Source organism: Passer domesticus, chromosome 4, assembly GCF_036417665.1.
Source record: "Passer domesticus isolate bPasDom1 chromosome 4, bPasDom1.hap1, whole genome shotgun sequence".
NCBI lineage: Eukaryota > Metazoa > Chordata > Aves > Passeriformes > Passeridae > Passer > Passer domesticus.
The window spans coordinates 24,058,113-24,080,695 of record NC_087477.1 but is presented as its reverse complement, the minus strand read 5'-3'; the positions used below and the strand labels follow the sequence as shown (position 1 = coordinate 24,080,695).

The 22,583-nt window shown below is 36.3% G+C and overlaps 1 protein-coding gene across 1 annotated transcript in view; it reads left to right on the top strand.

Moving 5' to 3' along the window:
* Positions 1-22,583, top strand: part of INPP4B (inositol polyphosphate-4-phosphatase type II B) — a 295,785-nt gene that overhangs the window by 182,873 nt on the left and 90,329 nt on the right. Inside the window, exons 8-11 of the mRNA XM_064416567.1 lie at positions 3,540-3,651; positions 5,385-5,457; positions 11,268-11,415; positions 22,084-22,214. Of these exons, the coding sequence (XP_064272637.1) occupies positions 3,540-3,651; positions 5,385-5,457; positions 11,268-11,415; positions 22,084-22,214 (464 nt within the window). The remainder of the gene's footprint in view (positions 1-3,539; positions 3,652-5,384; positions 5,458-11,267; positions 11,416-22,083; positions 22,215-22,583) is intronic.

The following is a 22,583-nucleotide window of genomic DNA, read 5'->3' as shown; positions in this document are numbered from 1 at the left end:
TTGTGCTTGGATATATCAAAATATATTATACCAGCAGAGAAATTAATTTTATGACAATCTGTAGGTTAGCCTTTGCTAATTGCATTTATTGTGTATTGTGCACTGGAGAAAGGGGCTGCCTGCTAGACTCAATCATGCAGTTTGCTTTTCAGGCAGTCACTTTGTCTTTTATAATTAACACAGCCATAGAGATGTGAAGTCTGCTTCCTTTCTTTCTTTATGTTATTGAATATTTTTCTTGTTTTCTTTTTTTTTTTTTTTTGGAAGAAAGGTGTATGGCCAGGGGAACCAATTAGCAGGCCTAAATTTAAATATTCAATATGTAGTAATGAGACTTGATGAGGTCACCATTGGAGGTTAATGAGGTCACCATTGGAGGTGAATGACTGCTGTTCTCAGTCCATCTAGCTCACATGCTTTTCCATCAATAGCTTGTTAACCTTTTTCCTCTCTCGATGCCTTGGTCAACATTTTATGGCCAGAAGTAGTAAGGTGGGCACAAGTTCCTGCTGCTCATGGTGTTACTGGCTATCTCCTTCCCTCATATTTGAGGGAACTAATACTGACCTGCAGATCCTTAAGGGCTTGGGATGGTAGAGAAATCTATTTCAAATGCAGGTGCTCTGCTGACAGGTATCAGATGATTGCTGATTCTTGTCCCAGGGTGCTAAAAAATACCAGCAATTTTCCAGCTCCATAAGCCAGGTGGATTTTGTCCCATGTATGGGCTTCTTATGTTGATACTGATTTTATTCTCTTTGCAGTATCCCCCCTCCCAACTTGTCCTAAACAGGTTGTCGAGGTGCAGTCTTTTGTTCTGTGGGGATATAGTGTCTCCTGTCTCGTGACTGAGAGCAATTTGATGCAGGGATCATCTTCAGTGCACCATGTGAGTGCCGAGTGTCCTTCTCAGCTTTATTAAACTACAGCAAATGAGCTGATTTCATCCTAATGCATTATGAAGTATCCTAAAACCAATTAATTATTTCTCTGATGCTGTGTTGAACAGTGTGTATGTGTGAGAGTCTTTACATCTCCGCAGGCAAAAGACATGAAGTGTGTACATAATGTGTGTGTGCTCAATACTGTTAGTGCAAAGTAAAATTATCCTACTAAAGTATGATCACTAAGCTTTTTTAAATTTTTTCCCACTGCATCATTTCTGTTTCTCTTTTTAAATTTTCTTTCAAGTGAAATTTTAATCTCATGACATTGCTGGAAAGTTTGAAATGTGTGTCTTCAAGTACCTGAAGACTCACGCACTGCTGGTGTTTTAAAATCACAGTCTGACACTGCTCACAGCAGTTTTGCCCTGGGCATTTATAGAGCTTTTTGTTGATTTGAATGCCTGTAGCATTCAAAAGAAACTTTGATTTTGGGTTTTGTTGGTATTGTTGTTGTTGGCTTTTTTTGTTAAGTTGTGTCTTCGTATTTCTGTGTGGGAAGATAAGAACTGGAGAAAGAAGTGCAACTACAATGCAACAAGTCCCACTGTTTAGTTTTATTGTGTTGCATTACCTTCTCTTACAGGTAACACATGTTCCAGATTGTAATATTACAAATGTATTAGACCAGAACAGGAGTGATTTCGAGAAGAAAATAATAATAAAAAATACATAAAAGTGAAATTTGATCAATCACTGTTTTTAAACCCATTCAAAATATGTATTGCTCCTCATGCAGGCAAGTAATGCAATGCTTACTGTCATACTGAGGCCAAGCTTTTACTAATGGCATCAAAGGAAACATTTAGGATTCTAAAGAATAAAAGACAAGGACTGAGAAACTGTAGCTAGCATTTCCATTTTACTGGTGCAACAGGTCTTGTTGGCTTGGATCACTTTATTCACTTGACACTTTGATCAGAACACCTTAAGCTACTGAAAAATTTTCAGTCTTACAAGCACACACTTTGGCTTTTAAAGATATGTGATTTGCTGACATCTGCTGTATTTCCTTTCTGCTTGGGAATGCTGAAGTGCATTTGTTGACAGAGCCTAGTTTGAGTGCCAATTTGACACAAGAAAGAGAAAAGAAGTGAAGTCAAACTTTCCCCTGAGTTGTAGCAACTCAGGGGAAAGTACTTAATTCAGAAGGCCTTTTCAAAAGTATTATGTATTTCTGCTCATAACCACAATTTGGACACTGAACCCTTATTACTTTTCTTCTGGATGCTTTGTCAATTAATATAGGCTTCTTCAATTGCAAAACTTTTTGGAATGGGTTCATTTTTAATAGTTTCTTTATTGTCAGTAATTAATCTGGCTTAGAACAGATGAAGTTTTACACGTGTAAAATATGACGAATTATGTTTATTTTGCAAGGTTTTATAGAAGACCAGATTTGTATAGTTGCAAGATGAGTGTATTCTACTGACTGTATATTAAAGCCTAATGGATTTCAAAGAAAATATTATTTAATTTGGAAGCTTGGGGGGGTAACTATTTTTTGAGATTTTACTGTAGGAGTTGGACTTGTTTACTTTAATGGGTCCCTTCCAACTCAGCATGTTCAGTAATTCTGTGGTTTTATGATTTTATGACATTGAACTTTTCTATGTATTGTTTTTTTCCTGATCTGTCACTCTTCATTTCCACTGCTCAGAAAATACACAGTATTGCCGCACACATATTTGTTTTGATTTTCCTTCCTCACTGTGCTTTTGTAATTGTGCTGAACTTATTATCATCATTTCCTTTTTGCCTATTTTCGCTTGGTGCCTTTTGTCATCCTTTCCTCATTATTATGAAACAATCTGTTACTCTTCTTTCCTTCCTTTCCAAAAATCCAGCTGTTCAGAATAAGCCAGGGGAGATAGACTGTATGATTAAACTTGGTGCTGTGCGCCAGTGAAAGCTGAAAAGCATTTGGTATCTTTCAGGAGTTTAAACCCTTGTTTCTTCCAAAAGGTAGATGATACTCTTTTCTTGGTGATCTACATCTGAATGATTGTTTTTGATTAATTGAAAGTAAATTATTTGTGGAGATTATAATAAAGGAATTCACCTGTAACTGTACCACGATTCCCATATAGTTCAAGAAATGGGATGGATTCTGAATAATTTCTCTGTGGAGGGATTAGAAAGGGAAACATGATATTCAGATTAGTTTTGTTGGTTTGGTTTTGCAGGGGTTTTATTAATACACTATGTCCTTTCTTTGCAGATTTTTAGGAAACAAAGCCATGTAATCAGCATTGGGATTGCAGATCCTATGTGGAATATTGGTGCAGTGTTACAGCCCTTTATCCAATGGTCCACAGACAGGATAAGGTCTAGAATGAAAACTTGGCAGTGTTCATGGATTCACGCACCATTTATAGCACTTACCCGTCCTCAGTTTTGTGATGAAAAGTTTTGTTGTCCTGAAGAAGTTACCTCATTGTTAACATTTGTTTTGTGGTGGTAAATAACCAATTCAATACAGGTGACTGCAGCTTTACAGAATGGAGAGGGCACTAAATATTTACTGATAATATTCTAATTGAAAGAATTTGATGCTGCAAGTGACCCAATGTCATGGGTTGTTTTTTTTTCCAGAACATCTGATGGTGGAAAGACAGTTGGTACCATTGAAGTCAACCTTGTGAAGATGGGAGAGCTGGAGGAGGGGGAAACAGACCACATCATAGCAAATACCCAGGATCAGAAGGTAGAAACTCAGTTTATTGCACAAAGTTAATTAGAATGATCAGTTGTACCAGATGCCTAAAATACTAATTACCAAACTGAGTTAAGGACATAAAATTTCTGGAGTAAGTACTATTATACACTTATCTCCCTCAACTAAAAATGTGCAGAGTAATAGTCTAACCTGAGTTTCCTAGGCCCTTTCCTTCTTTAAGAAAAAAATAGCTTATTTTTATCTCAACTGGATGTATTTGATCACTTCTGATCAAAAACTGTCCAGAGAGATGCCATAAGTACAGCTTTTTTTTTGCCTTGGATAGCTGCTCTGGTTTCTGCCCTTGAAATCCTGTTGATGTTGATTTTTATGTGCAGTCTGTGCCCACAATACTGAAAAGCTGGGAAGAATGACAGACAGGTAAACCAAAGAAGAGGTGAATTCCCTTGCAAAGGGGCAGGTTTATCTGCATTTCATTGGAGAACACAATTTTTACAGCCTTACTATGACAGTTTACTGCTTAACACTATGGTGTATTCTGTTCTTCGTGAATATAAAGAAAGGAAATACTGCTACAGGGAATGGAGTGTTTTTTTGTTTGGAAGTTACATAAGATTTTTTTTTTTGAGAAAAGGACATTGTTTTCAGTAGCTTTTCTGCTTGGCACAATCAGTCTGCTTTTGCGTCAAATTCTGAGGGCAAGTTTCACGCTTTTTTTTCACCACTTATCTCAGAGGACTTCAATGCCTTTTTAAAACAGTAGATATGTGTGACCAGTTCCAAAAAGCCAACAAATGCTGTGAAATCTTTCAGATTTTGACCTGTAAAACTTGCATGATACAGGCAACACGAGCTGGTTTTTCAGGCTTCTCTCTTATTTTGCTTTTCTTCCACTGCAAAATGTGGAATGAGACTCCTTGCAATTATTGGAGATGTAATTAATGGGGAAGACAGAAGGCTTTAATAGCATCTTTCTAGGGTTTTCTAATACTTGTAAAGAGAGACCAGACTCATGACCGAGGTATTTTCTGTGGTCTTTAAAGGAGTCCTTGGTTTGTACAAATCAGTTGCAACACTATCTTGTTTTATATATTGATAGTGAGGATGCAATTGTGAGAACGATGAGTTATTGAATTAATATGAAATAAATAAGTTTTGAACTGGGCTTGTTCAGTTTTAGGTAAACTATGTGCAGGAATTTCTCATAGAAGAGGAAGGTGATGGTTAAATTCATTTTCAGATATAGAGAGAACATAATGTGTTGTTCTCTGCCTTAAGTTCTCCACTGACAAAACCTGAGCATATTTTAAGGACTTTTTTGTGCTTCTTACTTTTCCCTTGTTTAAAAATTAATTAAGTGTTTTCTTGCATTGTGCATTTGAAAATGCTTTGCCTAAAGAAACTACTTTGAAAGCATAGAACTTGTCAAAAATTGTTGTAAACTAAACTGCCTTATTCTTATAATAAAACTTACTAAGCTAAACTATTATTATCTCTCAACATTTCTGCCATAATACTGGAAGGAAACATTTCTGTTTTATTATGGAACAGCTGATCATATTTTTTTCATTTTCTTGGCTATAATTCTTTGTGTTACAGTATCTTGGAACAGAAATATAAAGATAAAAATGTAGATGATAAGTAAGACTTTGGAAGTTTATATTATCAGTGGTGGTTTTCAGCCTACCTTTTATAATCTGCCATGGATTTATTTCAAACCCCTGAATGTGTCACATTTATGTGTCACATTTCTTTTGCAGTGTGCATTGGTTCATGAGTGTACAGCCACTGAAGGCATAAGTGGGAAAGACAACCTGCCTTCCTTAAATGCAGGTAGGAATTCCAGTATCTGTAAGAGACAGGTCTTGCAACTCTACGTCTGGTCCTGCAGAAATCGCACAAATTTGTGGCAAAGCTCATAAATGTCTCTTCAAATGCTGCACAGGTGTTTAAGTTCAATATTGGAGTGTTTCATACATATTTGACATTATCATTTTATTGAGAATTTTAAATAAATGCCTTTCAATTATGCTTTCTGGAGCAGTGCTGAAATCTCCATCTCCTACATCTTTACTGTTCAATGATTTTCAAGACTGTCAGTGACTTCCATGGGCATGGAATTAACATCATGTGTTTCTGTCATGTCATTGCATGGCATTCTGTTAAATAATGTTAAATAATTATGCGTTATTTGTAAGTGAATATGTAGGACAATCAATCAGTCTTGTAACTGATGAAGTGGCAGTTTCAGTTTGTCTGAAACTATCTGTTCCTGGAATGAAAGGAGCTGTTGGCAAGGCATTCTCAATTCTACGTCAACTCAGAGCTTGAGTGCATGGTGTTAGAGTAGATCTATTTTTCTTTCATTATGCTGAGAAATATTACATGCTGATATGCTGCACCATAAAACTTTTAGGAGCCTAAGTTTACGAATCTCCATTACTCTGCAGTAACAATGTCACAAATAAGTTATTTGGGTCATCTAAAACCACAGCACTGTCAAGAATTCTGTATTTGCTACATACAATTGAGGGGGAATGTTACTCAACTTTTACAACTTTTTAAAATCTTTACTGAAACTTCATCTGACTTCTCTGGTAGGGCAGACTTTCTGAATCAGCTTTGCAGTGTAAATGAAGCACTAAAAACTGCCAAAATTAAGTCTTCCATATATGCATGAATATTGTAATCTTTTTTTCTGTTAGTTGTTTAGCCTAGATCAGAAAAAGAAAAAGTATGTTCTAGAGAAATACCATTTATTTTCATCAGTTCAAAGTGAGAAAGATGTTAATTGAGAATTTCTGAATGTACAGGAACTACATCTGGCTACAGAAATTACTGAACTGGAAATAGCTGGAGGCAGGGAGGGTATCTTGTATCTCTAGGTATTTATTTATGGCTTTTCTTGGACACAAGATACAGAGCCAGTTGAAGGATTTGTTCTAACCCAGTGCAGAATCTTTGATTCTGATTCTGTATGTCATCCAGATTAGTGAGACTTGAAGAAACAACATTTCTGTTCAGAGAATGATACGGATTCACAACAGATTTTTTTCTATTTCTATTGCCTCCATTGCGTAGGTTTGACTGGAGTTTTTTGTTGACTTCTTTTGTATAGAAAAATGCTGTAGGTTATGAATGTATTTTGTTGGAACTTCCAAGGTAGATGTCAGTTTTAGGAATATTGAAGTCTAGATCAATTTGTCAAGAATATTTCTATGTGATTCTATAGTGTATCTAGACAACGTTTGTGTATTTGTTATTGTCATATACAAACACAATATAAAACCAAAGCCCACCCAACATTACTAGAGTTTATAAAGTCAAACATACCATGGAGAGCTTTTTTTTGGTCATTTTTTTGGGTTGTCATGTTTTTTTAAAGAATTGAAGGGAAAGAGGTGCATATGCAAGAAATGACAGCATGCAGGAGATTGGAAAGAGTTTGCACTCACAGGAAGTTTTTTCTGATAAATAGTTAATTTTCAGTCTGTTTCCTGCATTTGTGACTTTCTCTTCTCATCCAGCATCGCCTCCACTTTCCGGCTGACGCCAGGCACTGATTCCAGGTTTTGTCAGTCCTGCTCTTTTTATTCAATTCCTGATTTCTTTTCTTAGAAAAATTTTAGCTGCCCTTTTACACTGTCAGCCTCTTTCCCCAACCCATCAGACTTCTTGCCCAGCATGCCTCCATGACTGGGCTTCCTGTGGATTAAGGCTCTCTGTGTTGCCTGGAGACAGACAGGATTTCTCAGATGGATACCTGGGCAGAAGTGTCAGGAAAAAACCTGATAACATCAGCAGTGTCTGCACTTCTTTGCCTGCTTTGTTCATACAGAACTACCCCCAGAACAGTATGTTTTCCATATACATTCATATTTAGTACATGTGTATGCTGTTGTAAAGATTTCTGGTACTTTCTATTTCTTGTTGTTTATCAAGCCTTCAAAATGATGAAACTGAAAAAAACCCGCCTCTGTGAATCCTTAAGCCTGTGGGTATAGAAGCATGCAGCATTCTTCTGAAATTTAAATCTTAGGATAGGGAACTCTCAGCCCTCCAGTGAGTTAGGAGATGCTTATTGAGTGAGTGGGAATGAGCAGTGTATTTCAGAGCCTTATCACTATTCCATCTATACCTCAAGAGATTGAATCTACATCTCAAAATGCAGTGGTTTATTTATAATGCTGGAGAGTTTGCCAGTTGTTTACATGTAAACAAATTGCATTCTAAATTAAAAAAAAAAAGAATTAAAGTAATTGAAATAAAGCAAAATTAAGAAAGCTGTAATTATTATTCCTGAGGTAATACACATCATATACCTATGCTACAAAGAAAGATATAAATAGGAACACTGTTAGCAAATTAATATATGCCAGAGATATGCTTTGATCTATGTTCAGTAGGGAATGAAAATAAAACCAGAGTATTCAATCTTTTTTTTTTTTATTGTACTTTCAGGGGAAGCAATGTGAAGGATATGGCATGGAATAAAAAGCACAGAGGTCTTCATTTTTAAAAATGAGAATGTCCAAAAATAGTAATGGGTAAATATATGGCATTGGCTTTTAGGCTTGATGCTCTAGAGAAAAGCTTTTAAAACAGGGTTTTCTCTTTTTTAACCACTGCAGCTCATGTGGATTTTGGGGTTTTTTTTAATGCCTCTCATGATCACTGTCTAAATACAGGAAGGATTATTTTTATGAAACTTACATTCATTTTAATCACTACTTTTTATAAAAGCCAATTTAGTCTTGCCATTCTTATTGTACATGCCTTCTAGAATGTGGTTCCAGACAACTTGTTATAGTTAGAAATTAATTACTGTTGCAGTTGGAGGGGAAGATACTTCTGAGATTTTGATAGAGTTGCATGCCTTCAGTAGTTCTGTTTATAAGGAAACCTCAAGTACTATGCAGCTTTTATTGCTTTAGCAATACTGCATATTGAGATTATTTGGGAAAAATTCCCAGGCTTTTTTTTTTTTTTTTACTTTGTAAATGAAATTTTCCTCTTAAACCCATGGAGATACGATTTGACCATTTTAAAAAACTTACAACACACTTGAGATTATCCCCATCTGAAAATTCAGAACTGAATCAAAGACCTGAAAATTCAGCTAGTACCTGGAGAGGAGTTTCATAATTCTAGCAACAATAAAAGCCACAACTTTGAATCCATATTTTCAGTGTTCTTTGTCCCTTGCTGCAGTCCTGCTGGGTTTTCTAGGGTTTGTTTTTTTTCTTTGTGATGGTGGTGACAAGGGAGAGATCGGAGGAAAGAGATTTTTCAGGTACATATTTGCATAAGGTTCTAACAGATTAATGTCTGTTTTTCAGTGTAGTAGATTCTGAGTGTGAATTTAAGGGCTGCTCTTGGAAAAAATCCCATTATAAACTCCTTAGTAAGTAGATATAAAAAAGTAAAATAGTCTTTTGTGTCTGGGGCATCATCATTTAAAATGTCTAGGTAATATACTGATCAGGGGGCATAACAGAAAAAAGCAGTACCAACCCAAAATTATCATCTGGTTTGGCAGTTTTCTGTTTAAGGCCAGACCTGAATTAGCCCTTAGTTTCCTGAGCTCTCCCTGACATTTGAAAATTTGCATTCCCTACCTTGTTAATGGGAGATGATTGGTGCCATACATCAGCTTTGTCAATTGTCACAAACTGTTAATATTGTCAATGAGACTGATTTCATTGATAACAAGAATCTCAGCTGAACAGAAGGATAATAAGAAATATGCATTGCTACATATTTTAACCAAGTGATATAATAAAGCCTGAACAGTTGGTGAAAGTTGATGATAGGCACAGGACTTGCAGATTTTTTTTTTTTCTGTAATTAAATCTGCATGGTGAGGATCCTTAAACTAAAACTGTGTGGAAAAGTGTTTGAACATTGAGATATTTTGGGTATTAGTAGTAAAGAAAAATTGCTCTTTTTAACATGTCACAGAAATTAAGCATCTCTTTTGTTTATTTCACAACACTGAGTGAAAATTTCATTTTTGAAAGTAAAATCACTAAGAATTCAAGGCAAAGTGACTCTAAAAAGGCTTATAAAATTACTGTAAAAAGGCAAGAAATGCTTATAATGTACTGTAATTAAGAAATAGTTGGCTTCTAATTGTAAAGGCATGAATTATAACATCAGTGTTGTCTCACCCTTCACAAGAGACTGAAAATAGAATAAAAGTTTTTAAAACACCTCTCAGTTGCTGGATCTCTGAGTCAGAAAAGGGCATAATCTAACAACAGTTTTTCATCAAAGACTAACGATGAAAGACATCTCAGTAGAGTGATGGGAATATAGAGCAGTACAACCACTTAAACATTGCTCCTTTTTTCAAGTTGCCAGCAATGGATTTATTATCAGTATATTTAAATCTCTGGTCTTCTTTTAGGCATTTCCTAAAGGATTTTTGTTAAAAATCCTGATTGCTTAGATCGACAAGACAGTTTGTATACTTTTTATTTTTCATTCACTATAAATCAGACTACATAAACATTAATGGTGTCAGGAAGCTGGGAATTGAAATGTCTATTAGTAGCTGTCATTTTGACAGCAGCAGTTTCCCTGCAGCACCCATGGGGAATGTATTCCCCTGAGTTATAGACCACTCAGTGTCTGATCAATGGGAGCCTGCTGCAAGGCAGCTTTTTCCAGAAGGCTTGACAGAAAGGTAGCAGTGGAGGATTTGGGTGGCTGTCGAAAATTAGTCTCATTCCAAGTTAGGATGTTGTGGACATGTGTGTTAAATGACAATCATTTGTCTCCAAGTAAGCTTATCAAAGTAGTGAAACAGAGCTTTTTATTCCTCAGCTTTTTCCCTTTTTGTTCTTTCTTGAAAAATAAGAGCAGAGTAAAAAAAGAAAATAAAAAGATGGAGAGAGTAGATTATATGGCAACTTCTTAAGATCTGAATGGAAGTGTAGCCAACACATGAAAACTGTAAAATGAAAAATGTGATGGGTTTTAAGCATTATTTTCCAAAATACAAAGAAATGTGATTTTCTTAGGTCACGTTGCAATAGTAATCTGAAAACAGTGTATGTAACATACTGACAGGGCTGTTATATTTATTTCTATGTAGTGGCAGTGTCTTGACCACATCAATGATGAAGATAGCTCTAATGTTGTCAAAGGTTTCCTTTAATGTAAAAGCACATCTTCTGTTTGTGCTAATGATTTGTATGTGCATGTCAAGGGGAAGACGCAGTTGAACTCTGAATCCTGTACAATTTATCAGAATAGTGAGTGGTGACAGCAGGTGGTGACAAGCTATGGTGGTGTCTGTATTAAGTTCTTTGTTCATTTGTGCATTCTGTTCTTCCTAACTTCAGCTTAAATGTAAGAAAAGAGAGTCTAATTTATATTCTCACTACTTTGAAGACTAAATTCAAAGGTTACCTGCTCTGCTGGTAAAACGTAATTTATTGATGTACTAGTAATATTTTGTCCTCCACATGCTGGTATAAAAAATGAAATAAAAATTAAATGGTTTTAGTATAATTTTAATGGTTTTTAAATTAATTTTGTTAGCAAGGGAGAAAATAATATAATAATTGTATATTGTCATAAATTTTCAGAGTCATATAACCACAGTAAAGCAATGATATTATTTTTCCTCTTTGCAGTGTTGAGAAACCCAGTTTGTAAGTTATATAGATTCCCTACTTCTGACAACAAGTGGATGCGGATCCGGGAACAGATGGCTGAGACTACCCTATCTTTCCACGTTCCTAAAGAACTAATAAATCTGCACATAAAGGAGGATATGAGAAGGTAAGGAACAAGCAGCAGCAATAGTAAGTACGGAATTATACTTTTCTGACTTGGAATCGTGCAAATGATGAGCTAAAAATATTAATTTGAAGTATGAAATGGGCACTTTCTGGCTGCCTAGAATTTGCAGTTGTAACTGAACAACAGAATTGACTGCTCAGTAGGACTCCAGTGGCCTCATAAGTTCTGAGCATTGAACTGTGCTAAAGTGTGCTCATGACTTTAAATCTGTGAACAACACCATTTGGTTAACAATATAAATATTCTGGAACATGAACATTTTTTAAAGAATCAGCAAATGACAGGGGTGTGAACAACGTTATGTTGTGTTTGGCTATGTGTCTGGGTAGAGCTAGTAACATAGACAAACATTGTGCAATGAAAAATGACAAGTTTATAATGAAAAAAGGAGCAATGAGGATGAAAATTACATTCCTCTAGCTAATCTAAATTAGTTGGCATAAGAAAAGGACAGCAAAGTAATGTTTGTTTGAAACCTTAATGTTTGGCCTTGTAACCCAGAGAGATGTCTGAGAATCATTACAATGTGTATGCCATGGAGAAAAAGGAGAATAGGGAACACAGGTGTCCCAAAAGCCTTTGAATTTCCAATTTCCCTTTGCAGTGATTAAAATGGCAGCCTGTCTTTGAATCCTTGTAAGCTGTGCTGATAAAATTTGGGGAAACACATTTATTTTAAGTAGTCCAGGGCTACCCTGAAGACAATGCCTTCTCCTTCCAGTGATAATAAATGATGTTGAAGATAGTGCCTCCTTTCTCATGAAAGTTACTTCACACATAGATGGGTGTCTTGTCTCAGGTGTAAGAGTAATGCTGTGACCTAGTGTTGCATCCCAGAGCCATCATGTACACTTTCAGGCAATTCTTTCCTGTTGTGGTTTACAGAGGTTGTTTGTTCTGCAGTATGGAGCTTCTTTTTTTATTCACCCCATCTCTTGCTTCTCTGTGATGTTTATATGACAATAGAACAGGAGGTGAGAGACTGGAATCTTGATTTTAATAAAGTCAGTGGACTGATACATACTTATGCATGGTGATGATGGGTTATAAAATTCCTATGAATTGTTATAATAGTTTATTTTATTCATTTAATAGTGTGTTTAGGCATTTATGGCCTCATCTTGTTTGAGAATACTTATGTGCAAGGTTTTTTTAGTAAGCAATAAAAATAGATTGTGCTGAGTCTCACAGTTCATGCACTTCCCATATTTTTATTTGCCCCATGGGTAAATGCCTTTTAAATGTTAGAGGGTTACTTTAACCACTTTTACTACTACTGCATTATTCTCTCCAAAGGCATAATCCAAGTAATAGCCCTTGTTGTTATTTCATATTATAGAATTCGCCTCCCTGGATAAACTGATAGTAAAAATTCACCGTGGTGAGGTTTTCTGTTCACCAAAATAAAGATTTGAGAAAGAAACAGAAGTAAAAGTTGCACAAAGATTGAGATAAGTGCCTCTGATTTTTCTGATTGCCAAAGTGGTTGAGCTGTTCAAGCCAAGTTGAAAGTGTGGGTGTGAAAGAAAGAGAGACAAAGTGATTTATACAGTTTGCAGGAGAGGATAAGACTAACCAAAAGGAGCAACAACATGTACAGTACTAGCAGATGGTGGTAATAGGGGCATCTGTCATCACTTAAGAGTGTGGGTTGGAGCTTCAGCTTTGTCTGGGCTTTTTCAAAATAATAGTGAAGATGTGTGTGCTTGTGGAGTCCTTACACTTGTAATCTAGTAAAGTGTGTGGGGAGGATGCTACTATATTAGGTGTTGAGCTCACACAAAACATACACTGCAACATCTTCAGGCTGTTCTCTTCTGAAGTATTCGTCTCTGTGTCTTTTTCCCTCAGTTAGTATGAAAGGATAAATATTTTTGTCTCAGAAGCCACTTATCACACTCAGCCTGTTGCATTTTTTTTTTTATTGTGGCTTCAGTATAGTCAGGTCTGAAGCAATTACCTATAAAAATACACAAATGTTAATCCTATTCAGTATTCATTATAAATTGTAGTTTAAATTCCCTTTTCTCACAGCTCTTAAGATTGATTATCTCTTGATAAAACTTCAGTGTTCATTGTTAACCAAACCCTTCCATTTACTGACATGATGCTTTGAAATATGTAACCTCTAAGGATATTTAACTTTGGATTTCAGCATGAAATAATGCTTTTAAAGGAATGCATGAATTGAAGATTTTATCCTTCAAGCCTCCCTGGAAGAAATTTTAGTAGGAGCTATATGGTAATTTTTATTGTTCTAGTAAAGGTCATACAATCTGCTTTGCTGGTTTTTATTACAAAATTATCTCTGTTTCCTCTTTGAGGTATTCCAATGAGTCCTTTCTGCTGTTTTTAATATTTCTTTACGCAAATCTGGTCCAGATATTTTACATGTGTCATGCAAGATTAGTCAACTGGTTCTTTGAACCTAATGATTATAAGAAAGTCTTAGCTTACAATAATTTTTCAGAAAGTTGATTTGCCTATATAATTGAAGCTTGCAGTTGTAGATGCAACCAGTGTAAGTGGGTCAGAACAGCAAGAAATTTGGCTGAAAGGAAATTCCACCTATACTTGAATTTGGCCCATGGCATTTGTGATCACAACTCATAAGCAAATTTCAAATATGAATTACTGAACTTAAACCCTCTCTCCAGAGTACAAAGCACACATGCAAGCTTTGTCCTGCATCAGAAATTACTGTCCTGTCCCATCAGCATGTGGCTTTTTTTTTTTTTTGGTGTAAATCTATGCTGTCTGTATTTTATTTCTTACATGAAATATTTTGAAACTATGACAACATGCAGACTGTCTGAAAAATACGTTGTTTTTTTTTTTTTTACTTTCTCTTACTACACTACTTCTGTTGAGAAATAGAACCCCAGGCATTGATGCCATGGGTTGAGAGTAGGCTTTGATATTTTTTGGATGTTGGTATTTACTTGACTTGTTTTTGAGCAGTGGCATTGTTGTACTGATAGGCGGTGATAGCATTTAATGAAAGTGATTTTGGGTAAGCTTGTAATGACTTCTGAAGATATTTGAACAAACCACATTCAGAGAGGCACTGAATTATGCTTATCCAGTCAAGGATTTTCACAAGATTGTTTCTTGTAAGTACCTAATTTTCAACACTTAAAAAGTTCCCAAACCTGTCAGTAAAATGTAGCTCAAATGCATACAAATGCAGTATTTACCTCATCATGCGTCAAAAAGGATATGAAACTTCTCTTACTCTCCATCAGTTACTGCATAAAGGAATATAAGAATATAAGTATACGAACATAAGTGTAGCTTGACTTCTGTAAACAGTGTTTAGACAGTTGTCTTCATGAGTCAATATCAATTTTAAACCCCGTTAATTTATAAACTAAAGGATAAAATATTGTAATGAATTAATATAATTTTCTCTCCTCTTGATATCACTGTTCACAACCAATTTTGGAAGATATGGCCTCTGTGAAAGCCTAAGAGGGACTGTTATAGGTGACTCAAGTAAAATTTTCTGGATTTGACTTTGATTTTGGGTGTCTAAAGTTGTACTGCACTGGAATGGAGTGACATCACTTGATTTTTTTGTGACAGTTACCTCTACATAATGTTACCTTGAATTCAGCAATGCTGTGTGGCAGCAGCTGTCTGGCCACAGAGAGCAAGACATAGCTTTCCCATGCATCCTCTTGGGAAAGGCTGTGGGATGGTCAGAGAAAAGAATGATAAACAATTCTTATCTTCACTTGCTGCACCTGTTGTGAACACACGGAATGTGTTATGGAGATGTGTTTACCAAAGGGTGGTTTCTTAATTGGCCAATGGTGATGGGTTTGGACTGGAGGACCAGTTAGGTCCACCTGTATCATAACTGTCTATAAAAGTAATGGGTTTCTCGCTAAGTATAGTATAATGAAGAGATTGATCAGCCTTCTACGAATCATGGAGTCAGTGCTAATTCTTACGTGTCAGGGGGCCAGTGACGACAGTGCTGAATCTATAAAATGCTAATTTACATATTATATTGGGACTGCCCTCTCAGAGAAGTCTTTTTTGCAAGATCCACACAGGTTTTAAGACGCCAGAGAAATCATTCAGTACCAATTAGCAAAGGCTGCTGAGATTCCCAGATGTTGTATTTGGCACAGCATGCCCTGAGGAAGTCCATATTGAGCAAATTAGAGCTTCCCACAACATGGTGAAAGAATGCAAAATTGAAGTGAAAAATTTTGTCGCTTCCTGTCACTTAAGCCTTTAGGGTGACTAAAAAAGCTTTCTACAGTTTTATGATATTGTTTGTGTCATAGAGATCCTCACTCAGTATTTGGAATTATGCATTCTGATTAATAAATTGGGACAAAAAAAAAAAACCCAAAAAACCAGAAACCCAGAAAATGTTTGAATGGTTGAGTAATTGTTAAATTAATAATGTGATCCGTCTTGCCACATATATGACTCCAAGCTGAAAGAAGGAAATAAAGTTTTAAATGTAAACTCTTCAAATAAAACTGTTTTGATCATATTGTGCAACTGAAGCAATATTGTCTAAAGCTGATTACACTGTATTCTGGTGAAACAATCAAAATTGAAAAATAACCAAACAAAAAAAACCCTAAAGCAATTCTAGGCACTACTGCTAATTAATAAAATATAATTTAGGATAAAAGTGTAAATTCCACAGATACCATTCTAAGTATTACTTAAATCAAGACTCTGCAGTTGTGTGATGCAGGAGAATGATCTTCTGCTATTAAATGCAAATCATACAATTAAGTACAAATGATCATGCTCTTCGAAGACATTGAGGTTTTGAAAGGTAAACCCTAGTAATATAATATCCAAGGAAGAGAGAGAGTTCAGTAAGGAAAGAATTTAAGGCAGGAATGGAAGCAAAATGGTCTTAAAGTAGGAAGGGGGAAATTAGTTAAATTTAGCTTATATATTGTCTACACTTTTGTATAATAAAAAGGGAATGGTGGTGGATAGAAAGTAAAAAGGAACTTAAAATTTTTATCTCTTAGGAATGGTATAAAATCTTATGGCTTTGCAAACCCAAGTCTATTCTCCTTACATGTATAGGAAAAGAGGCTTTAAAATATTTTTAAATGCATTTGTTGCCTTTTTTGGGTTGGGTAGTTTGCTCCTGTGGTTCTGGTGGGATTTCTTTTGTCTCTCTGCTTTGTTTTCTCTTTTTCTGTTTGTTTGTTTCTAAACACCTGCTCAGGGCATGCAAAAGGTAAGCACAACCTGTATTGTAGTTTTTAGTTGCTTGTCAGGTCAGGCTTACTAAAACTTGGAATAATTTTTGGGAAAGTCTGTAAGAAGACAAAAATGGCAACTGTTTTCAAGACAGTCTAAAAGAAAATTATTAGTAAAGAAATAAAAACGTGCCTTTTTTTTTTTTTTCCCCCTTCTTTCTTACTGACTCCTCCTCAATAGTTATTTGCCTGTTTTGGACACAACAGAATGAAAAAGCTATGAGTATTTTATTTCTGGAGGGAATGTTATATTGTTTGTCTGGAGTTTATTGCCTGTATATCACAGAAGCATATCTTGTGGCAAAGAAAAATGAGAGTAATTTTATCTGATTCTGTTCTTAAAAAAACAAAAAAAGGCTATCTATACATTTGAAAGTGAACTTTGTTAAGAAGAATAATAACTCCTGTGTTCCTTTCCTTAAAAAGAAGCTTCTCGACTTCCTTTACACATAAGTGATTGAGTCATATTTGAAAGCTTATGGTGTATGTTTACTCCAGAACTCCTGTTTGATAAATATTCAGAATTTTTATGCTGTTATAATATTACAGAAGTTTTGCAAATATTATCTGCAGGAATGTCTCCTCTTGTTTTGAATCCTGCTAAGCTCTTTGCTTCTGATGTTTTGTGAAAGTAGATTTCAGAAGCTAATTTTGCTTGGTAGAGACCAAAATCACTTTATTTTTTAGGTGTTGAATTTGTTATGTTTACTTCACTAGGAAACATCATTGGATTTTTGAAGCTGTATGTATAAAAAATTGCTACTTGGTCTTCCTACAAAATTTTCAGTTTGTCCTTTTATCATATATTCTCTTAATTATCTCCTCTTCTTTTAAGTGCACTGATCTTTTCAACTTCATCTTTCAATTTGTCAATCATCTCCTTCTTTTCATGTCACATTGGCCTTTCTCATTTTACCAGACCCATCAGTGAATACAGCAATTCATTTTAAGGGTGTTCAACTGTTCGGGGGTTTTAGGGATAACTCAATGATCTTACGCATTTGCAGGAATATATGGCTTGGTAAATGATGCCAAATTTGTCCCTTGATATTTTGTGAAGCACTTTGTAAACATGTGCTGCTGGCATAGCACCATTCAAATTCTTCTTGCGTTACAGGTAGAATGATTTTTAATGGATCTGTTGTGTTCAATCAGAAACATCTCTGATGGCTTTTAATAATTAACTGGGCAATTAATCGTAGATGGTAGGGGGCTGTCTTTTTGGTTGATGGGGCAAAACACCCTCTCTAAAACATGCAAAGGGTCAGACCACTGAGTATCCCCTTGTCCAATGATAGTGATAGGATGAAAATCAGCATTGAAAATAAACATAGTAACACACATTTCCAGGTACACCTGTTGTCATATTATTGCAAAAAATTCCATACCATTGTCTCCTCATTGCAAAAATTTCATACCTTCTTGGTGTTTTCTGGTGGGCAGCTCCTCAGAGCACTGACTCTTTCCTCTTCACAAAGTAGCCAAAATAGCACCCATATAATGGTAAGAGTATGCCCCTGGGAATTGTTCCCTTTTTGATGAAAGAGCCTGTGCAGCATACCATTGGCAGATTGTGGGGCTGTTTTTCATACCTTGAGGAAGAATTTTCTATTGATAATGCTCCACTGGTGCAGCGTTATTAATGGAAGGCACAGTGATGGCAAACTTTGGGGTATCATTTGGATGCAGTGGAATAGTAAAGACGCAGTCTTTTAAATCCACAATTAGGATATCCCAATTGGCAGGAGTCATTGTGGGAGATGGCATACTTGGCTGTAAGGCTCCCATGCTCTCCCATGACTGCATTGATCTTTCTTAAATCATGAAGCAGCCTCCATTTCCCAGATTTCTTTTTTAAAACAAAGGGGTGTTCCAAGGGCTTGTGGATGGTTTTATGTGTTTTTGAGCCAGTTGTTCCTGCACCAAAGACTTAAGGGTGTGTAGCTTCTGTTTCTCAAGGGGCCAGTGTGGCACCCACACAGGCTGAGTGGTAAGCCATTTTAAGGCTAGTGTGCGATGTTTCATGCCCTTTAGGACAGTGGCCCCCGTTAAAAATCTGCCACCACCTGGACTCCCCAAGCAGATAAAACATCCCTTTCCCACAGGTTAAGTGGAGCTGCCATGATGTAAGGTCTAATGATAGCTGTTTGACCCTCAGGATTTTTTACTAATACAGGTTTACTCCTCAGACAGCTCTGTGTGATCCCTCCAGGGCCAGCAACAGTAGATTTTGCAGGCTCAGTGGGCCACCATGAAGGCCAGTTGTGGGTAGAGAAGATAGTGACATCTGCTCCTGTTTCAGTCAACCCTCGGACATTTATTTGGGAAGGCCTTGCCCGTGGCATTGTGATGCCTGTGGCAACAGTCCGTGTTGGGCCTCTGCTCACCCACGACCTGGGTCTCAAATACTTGGGGTTCTCCCATAGATCTGAAGCCCTGGTCTCCTTTCACCTTTAGGCCTGTTTCAGGGACACAAGACTTAAACAGGATAATCTCGGCAGTTCTGGTTTTCTCAGGGATAGTTGAGGGTGGAGTGGGGATGGAAACCATAGCATGTATTTGTCTGGTGAAGTCTGAGTCAAAAATACCAAGATGAACATTGATACCTTGCATCATAGCACTAGACCTTCCAATCAACAGTGCGCTTAATCCTTTCCTGATAGATTCCTCTCAAAGTCTGGGGACCTTATGCATCTTTGAGTTGCTTATGGTTACTGTGTTGGAGGTGAACACAAGGACTGGAAGCTGCTCTTCCAGTCCTTCCTGTGAGCTGGTCACATAAACCAGCACAGGAAGGTGAGGAGATGCTTTTGTCTTCGCTCGTCCCGTCTTTGCACTGGGTCTTTCTTTTCCCTGGTCCTTGAGAGAATGCCCGTTAGAATGAAATTTTGATCTACATTTTTTGGCCTTTCATGTAATAATAATAAAGCTTTGTACTATGGAGTATTGTTGATGGAGTTTAGACATAGGAAAGACAACTCTCTTTTTTCATCCATAATTCAGAATTGTATTAAGTCAACAACAGCAGTGACAAACTGTAAAAAAACCCACAAGACATAAATCCAATTTAAATCCTCTGTCTTCTATAATTTCATTAGAAAAAGAAATAAAGATATAAAGTGAGGCTGTGAGGCTATTTTCTGAGGAAGTGTCTGTCATATAATCCTGTTTTCTAATGGTTTTGATTTTGTTGTATTTTAAACTGAAAATAAATTCAGATAATGTAGTCTTTAAAGTTTCCATACTGCATATGCTCTAGATTGCTATAGCACTGTACTCTTACTTTAAACATTGTTGATGTGTCTTTTTTTGCAACATATTGAAGACTGAATTTTTACTTCAGTGATTTGTACATGTTTCTGAGAAGAAAAAAGTACCAACCTTGTCGCTAGTAATGGGGGCAGGATTTGATATTTCCTGAAAACCTATTTAAAAATTAATATTGAGGGATTTGAGTTTCCCCTTGCTGTTGGTGTCAGTGGAGTTAACTCATAGTCAGCCTGTTAAACAAGTTTTTGGGTTTGGTTGGATGTTTTAGTCTGAGATAAAAGTTTTCTATTCCTGCTGTTGTTTAACTTCAGTTTGAGACCAACAGCCCCAGGCTTGAGCTTAGACAGAGGCAGGGATATTGTTCTTGGATAGAATGCTATCATTCCTATACAGTAGGAGTAGGAAACATTTTGAAAGCCAGCCAGGTCCAAAAATTGTTGCTAAAACTATTAAATCAGACACCATAAATATTAAGGACCAAAATATTATCACTGCACATAAACAGAATTGCATACCCTGACAAGTTTTACACACTTTTCTGAGAAGGATGCCCGAAGATTTTATTTGAAAGGGATGCCTCATGTTATGCTGCTAAAAACTGGCAAAGAAAATGATCACTGAGAATGTTTGGTTTATCGTTTCATCCCTTCATGGCAGATGGTTCTTATGCTAAAACATTGCCAGTTTGTATTGTTGGAGGAAAGTTGAATTGATTCAGCTTCAGGAGCAATTAAATGGCAGAAAGTAATAATATCCTTAACATAAACTGTCAACAAGTTCATGTGTTGTAATCTTTGTTTCCAAGTTGATGTTTTCAAGAATATGTATAAATTAAATGCTTTAATTCCACTTCCAGTGCAGTCTCTTTGGTTTTGATTGTCATCTACACCAGGAGCAGAGTTATGCCTATAGAGCTTATTCTGACACTGTTCACACTAATACAAAGCTAATAATGATGGGGAAAACATCACCAGTGTGTGGCTGTTCTGTTTAAGAAGTAATTTTAAGACTTTTTGACTAATGGTCAGATCTGCCACTCACAGAAGTGAACTCTGTGTTCCTGTGCTGCAGGCTCACTGGTCTTTTCTTCCCTCTTTCCACCTCTTCTCCCCCATTTTTTCATTTTCTTACATAATTTTTCTGTGTGCAAGAGCTGTCCTCTGGAAGACTTTTTGGAGACTTCCAAGAATTGCAGTGAAGCACTCTTCTTGATGCTCCAAGGAAAATAATGAAAACTGGTTGTGTTGCAAACATTTTCTCCTGCAAAATTCCAGATGTTTGAAGACTCAAGATCTTTTATTTGCTTTAAAAGCAGGTCCCACAAAGTGGCTTTGGGAGAGATACAGGAGAAACTTCCTCTGCAAGAGGAAAAACCAAACAGAAAGCCTAGAATACTAGGCTTGTTTGTGCAGGAAATTCAGATTATCTCTATTTCACTCAGGTCAACTCTCAAGACTGTACAGGAAAACTGATAATTTACTAAAGGATTTCCTTTTGGATTTCCAGTGACATGTTTGGTTACCATAGCACTAATGTTTTGACCTGATGAACATTGTAAAGCTGGGCATGACGTATTAGGGAACTGATGTTGGGGGTGTTTGTGTGTGTATGTTTTGTTTTGAATGCCGAAGAAATGTGGTGAGGGCTGGTGTGTTGCTTAAACTGACTTTTGTAGAAACACTGCTAGAAATATGTTTATGAAAGTATCCAAAGAGTAGTGCATCAAACCAGCTATACTGAAAGTTTTGCAGGAAAAACAAACTTTGTGTTCTTTCCAATGGTGATTAATATTTCTTTACAAAAAGTTACTTGCTCTAAGCACAGCTCTGTGGAGCCTGGAAGCCTTCTTTCCTCCATGAAAGAAAAAGTATTTCATTTTGAAGGTTACTGCATTTATACCAGGTGAGTTTTGAACACAAAAATTACTGCATTATCTACTGACATACTTTATTGTGTACTTGTAAAACAGAGAAGAAAAGCAGATCTTACAAGCATTCTGAAAAAAGATTTTATTTCAATTAGGAAATCTTTCTGAGGTCTTGTAGCAAACTTGTTTTAGATTAATTTCAATGAATCTTAATAAATTAATGAATTAATTAGTGCCTTCTATTTTTGCTTTTTGGTACAGGAATCAAGAACTTAAAGACCTGGGAGAACTTGCTCCTCACTGGGACAACATGCGCAAAAGTGTAATTACTCACTGTGATCAGATGTTGAGCATGTACCAGGACACTCTTGCAGAGCTTGGGAAGCATACAGGTAGGAATCTCTGTTTTTATCTGGAACATTTAAGAACTTACTAGATTGTTAACTATGAAATACTGGCATATTCAGCAAGAATAAAATACATAAAAGTCTTAGAATCAAAGGATGGTTTGGATTGAAAGGGATCTTAAATATTTTCAAGTTCTAACCCACCTGCTACACGCAGGGACGTCCTCCTCTAGACCAGGTTCTCAAACTCCTGTCCAGCCTGGTCTTGAATACTTCCAGCAATGGGGCATCCACAGCCACTCTGGGCAACCTGTTCCCATGTCTCACCCCCCCTTACATGAAATAATTTCTTCCTAATGTCTAATACAAATCTACCCACTTTCAGCTTGAATCCATTCCCCCTTGTCCTGTCAT